This window comes from Vanrija pseudolonga, chromosome 1, assembly GCF_020906515.1.
Source record: "Vanrija pseudolonga chromosome 1, complete sequence".
Classification (NCBI taxonomy): Eukaryota; Fungi; Basidiomycota; class Tremellomycetes; order Trichosporonales; family Trichosporonaceae; genus Vanrija; species Vanrija pseudolonga.
The window spans coordinates 4,438,688-4,442,837 of NC_085849.1; the positions used below are offsets into that span (position 1 = coordinate 4,438,688).

The window sequence follows — 4,150 nt, forward strand, 5'->3', positions numbered from 1 at the left end:
CGAGGACGAGGGCTGCCTCACTGCTGCTGCCTTGCTGACCACTGACACCTCACTCACGCACGCAGGCACGCCTCGACGCGGGCCGTCATGCTCTGGCTCGCCTCGCCTAGCCCCCCCTTGGGCCCCTTGGCCATTGTCAAAGCCGGCACGATGGCAGCAGCTCACGCCAAGATCCTGACTGATCACGACGACGACCAGTGTTACCTCTCTACACCCGATAGCAGCCATACCTAGCAACACGCTCTTGACATGGTACTATCCACAACTACACGATGAGCAGCAGCGGCAGTAGCAGCACCACCACGACGACAACAGATACAGCACGGGCCGCGCGCTCGCCAGCGTGGGCGACGGCCACGCCGACAGCGACAGCAACTACGGCAGACAGCCCGGCGGCGACTTCGGCTATGTGGCGTGTTGGCCCAAGCACGAAACCCAGCACGACAAACTACACTACTACGCCATCGCACTCGACGAGCACGTCGCCACTGCCTGCGCGGTCGCCGCCGCCAGCGCAGCAGCCGCCATATCCCACCCCTCCGCTCACCAGCGCCACCCAGAGCAACGGCGACAGCGAGCGCGGCGACGAGAAGCCAGCAACAACATCAGCAGCACCCTCTGCGCCCTCTGCGCCGTCCGCTGCTGCCTCTTCCCATCACGACGAGGAGCACGACGAGGTGCTCGACGACAACGCCGCCCCGGCGTCAAACAGTGCCGGCTCGCCCTCCCGCCCGGGTACCACAGCGACTTCGCCCACGACCACCTCGCCCCCAGCCCTGAGCACTACTACTACAACCCCTACCGCCGCCGTGCCCATCGTCAAGCCCAAGCTACGCGCGTCCCGCGCCTGCAGCAGCTGCAACCGGCAAAAGCTCCGCTGCGACGGGCAGAACCCGTGCGGGCGGTGCATCGGCCTCGGGCAGGCAAAGGTGTGCGAGTACCTCCCCTCTCTGCGCGGCAAGACGCGGAAAAAGAAGGGCGCGGTGAGCGCGGTTGGCGGTGTCCCAGTTCCGGCGCCCGGCGCCGTGGGAACGACGGCGGCCACAAGCGCCAATGGCAGCAGCGGGGTCACGTCCCCCTCTGAGCCGCACCTGGCGGGCAGCAAGCGCCGGCGCTCGCTCGAGGGCTTTGCCCGCGAGTACGAGTACGAGTATGCGCGCTGGCATGCTTTGGCGCGCAACGGCGTCGGCGCGTGGGGCAGCAATGGCGCCAGCGGCAGCAACAGCGAGCGGGAGCGCGCCGAACGCGACCACCGCGACCGGGACCGCGAGCAGCGCGAGCGCGAGCAGGCATACTACGTCGCTGAGCGGGAACGTGACGCGCGCGACCGCGCAGCCGAACACGACCGCGAGCACGAGCGCCGGCAGCGCTCGCGCGCAAACTCGGCCCACTCGGTCCACTCGGCGCACTCGGCGCACTCTCCGCGTTCCCGCCAGCCGCCGACCCTGACGCCGGTTCAGCGCCTCACACCCCTGCCACCCACCAGCGGGGGCGACGCGCTCAGCATCCTCGCCGAGGCGAGCGCCATCAGCCCCGTCGAGCGGGTGCGCGACGTGCGCAGCGGCGACCTCCGCGAGCGGGAGCGCGGCGAGCGCCGGCGCGAGTGGTCCCCCCGGCCCGAGGTCGCGCCGGTCTCCGACGCGTGTGAGGCCAAGCACCTCCTCGGCTTCGTCAACGCCCATGAGTGAGTCCAACCACATTTCTTTCTTCGGGCACGCAGCTAACCCCCGACGCAGGGCCGAAAACCTCTTCAACCTCTACGTGCGCTACTTGAACCCGCACCTGCCCGTGCTCGACACGAGTACCCCACAAGGCGGTGTCGCGATCCACGTCGCGCGGCGGTCTATCGCGCTCTTCAACGCCGTGTGCTGCGTGTCCGCGAGAGCGTTCAACGTGGTCCTTTGGGACCGGCTGAAGGCTTTCGCCGCGGGCGAGGCGTCGCGCCTCGTGCTCGACCGGTCGTTCGAGGCCGTGCAGGCGCAGATGGTGTACGCTACGTGGAACCTGCCGACGGAAGACGGCGCCGACGCGGCGTACGTGCGCTTCGGGCTCGCCAAGCGGCTCGCAGAGGACATTGACCTGCCTGCCGCGATTGCCAGCCCGCTGCCGTCCTGGGCGAAGCGGAGCATCGCGCGCACGTCGCTCCTGCTGTACGCTGCCGACGCGACGCTCGCGCTGGAGCTCGGCAAGCCCGTGCTCGTGCGCGACGTGTCGTCCTGGGCCGCGCAGCTCGACGGCGGCGGCGTCGACGACCTCCTCGTGTCCATCTTCTCCGAGTGGGCGCACGCGCTCACGCGCGCCGTCGACAGCCTGCGCGCGCAGGCAGCCACCTGGTCGACCAACACCTCGCCCGCGGCGGGCGTGTACGCCGCCGCGATGCCCGATATTGTCGCCACGCACCGCGTGCGCTTTGTGGCGTGGCGCGAGCGCGCGGAGCGCAGAGTCGAGGCACTACACGAGCAGTACCCCGATTCGGCGGAGCACGCGGGGCTGGTCATCGCCCTCGCGCGCCTGTACGAGGGCTACGCTTCTCTCGTGCTCGACGCGTACGTGCTCGAGAGGGCGCTCTTCCTCCGCCGCAGGGGCGAGGGCCTTGCCGAGTTCCAGGCGTCGGCGATTCGCCTGATCGAGCTGTTCGACATCGACCTCAGCAGCTCGCACCTCCGCGGCGCGCCAGACACGGTGTTCACGGTGCTGACTTATGCCGCCGTGTCGCTCGTGCACAGCGTCGCCTTGGGGGGACGGGACAGCGAGAACAAGGCGGCCGTGCTCGCGCTTGCTAGGCGCGCAAGCGACGTGCTCGCCCGCGCGGCCATGACGCCTGACCATCTCCCGGCCGCGCAGAGCGTCTTCCTCTCGCGCCTCATTGCGAAGGTTGGCGCCGACGCCGTGTCGGCCGAGGAGGCGAGCGACATTGCCACCCTGGCAGGCGGACAGCCGGACGAGGCGGCGCACGCGCGCGCACTCTTCGAGCCGACGACGTCCATCTGGCCACCGCGCCCCGCTGCCGACCCGAAGCGCGCGCGCGCGACACTCGCCGGTGCAGAGTACCCCGCACCTCCGCCTGCGCTGCCGCGCGCCGCGCTCGGCTTGGGCGTCGGGAGCTTCCGCCGGACCGGCCTCGCCGCGCGCTCTGGCCTGTCCGGCCTTGGCGGGTGGTAGTGGATAGTATAGACTAGACTGGACCGCTGTGCGGTCGCGAGCGTTGTACCCTTATGATGCCAAGATGGCTTAGTGATGCCGTGTTGTGCGATGATGCAGCTGGGGTGACCCAGGGGTATCGGCTTGCCGGGAAGAGGATTGAGACGTCGGCTTGCCTGACTAGGGTCATACCAACAGGGTGCCCATTCCTGCCCTTTGCCCAGAGTGAGCGGGGGAGAAAGCCAAGTCCAAGCTGACACGGGTGTTGGAGAGGATGAGAACAGTGTCGAGAGTTGCGAGAGATCAGACCAGACACCATGTCGGTGCTGACGCAGCCGGCTCGGCGAGCAGCACCACCGGCAATGATCAAACGTGCTCACGCACGGAAGTAGCCGCACGTACGACAGGTACGCATAATCACGACCAAGTGTTCGTCGCCCACTCACGCCGCCATGACAAGCAAGCACGCGGCGATGGCGACGCTGGGTGTATCCGGCCCGAGCCGTCGGGATGGTTGGGTTGTGATTGGTGAGCCTCGCCGGCTCCTCCACCCTACCTCGTCGAGCCTGGGTCAACGCCACCCCCGCACCAAGTGAAGGCTGGTGCTATTTGCTGCGAGTGGGCCCTGCCAAGACGACTGCGGCCGCCGGCAATGACAATTGCATGGGAGGTGTCGAGGCCGGCGCTGGCTGGACTTGGTCGGCGCTGCTCGTCGGCGATGGGCTGGTTGGCTGGGCTATGAGCTCCAGGCACATGACGACTCGTGTGGCACCGATGACGCTCGTGTGGCGACGCGAGAGCGTGCGTTGTGAGCGTCTTCGTCGTGCTTTGGGCCGCTGGGTGCGTGTAGATGTCGACGGCAGGCGTGGTGTTGGCGTCGGTGTCGGCGTCGGCCTCTTGGCGTGGAGTCGAAGTTGGATTGACGACAGCTTGGTTGTGCCGTGAGGCAGGGTGAATCATTGATAAGGCTGAGGCTGTTGGTCGAGGATGCAACACACGCAGCAGCACC

The 4,150-nt window shown here is 68.1% G+C and overlaps 1 protein-coding gene across 1 annotated transcript; it reads left to right on the plus strand.

Moving 5' to 3' along the window:
- xlnR (Xylanolytic transcriptional activator xlnR) lies at positions 1-3,237 on the plus strand. The gene is made up of 2 exons (XM_062768152.1): positions 1-1,684; positions 1,737-3,237. Exons 1-2 carry the CDS (start codon positions 273-275, stop codon positions 3,160-3,162), a joined length of 2,838 nt encoding a protein of 945 aa, XP_062624136.1. The 5' UTR covers positions 1-272; the 3' UTR covers positions 3,163-3,237.
- Positions 3,238-4,150: the final 913 nt, after the last annotated feature.

Bases quoted from the DNA above. Each gene is read 5' to 3' on its own strand.
- xlnR (XM_062768152.1), top strand. From the start codon at position 273: ATGAGCAGCAGCGGCAGTAGCAGCACCACCACGACGACAACAGATACA. The intron at 1,685-1,736 runs GTGAGTCCAACC...CCCCCGACGCAG, and splicing joins GGCTTCGTCAACGCCCATGA to GGCCGAAAACCTCTTCAACC.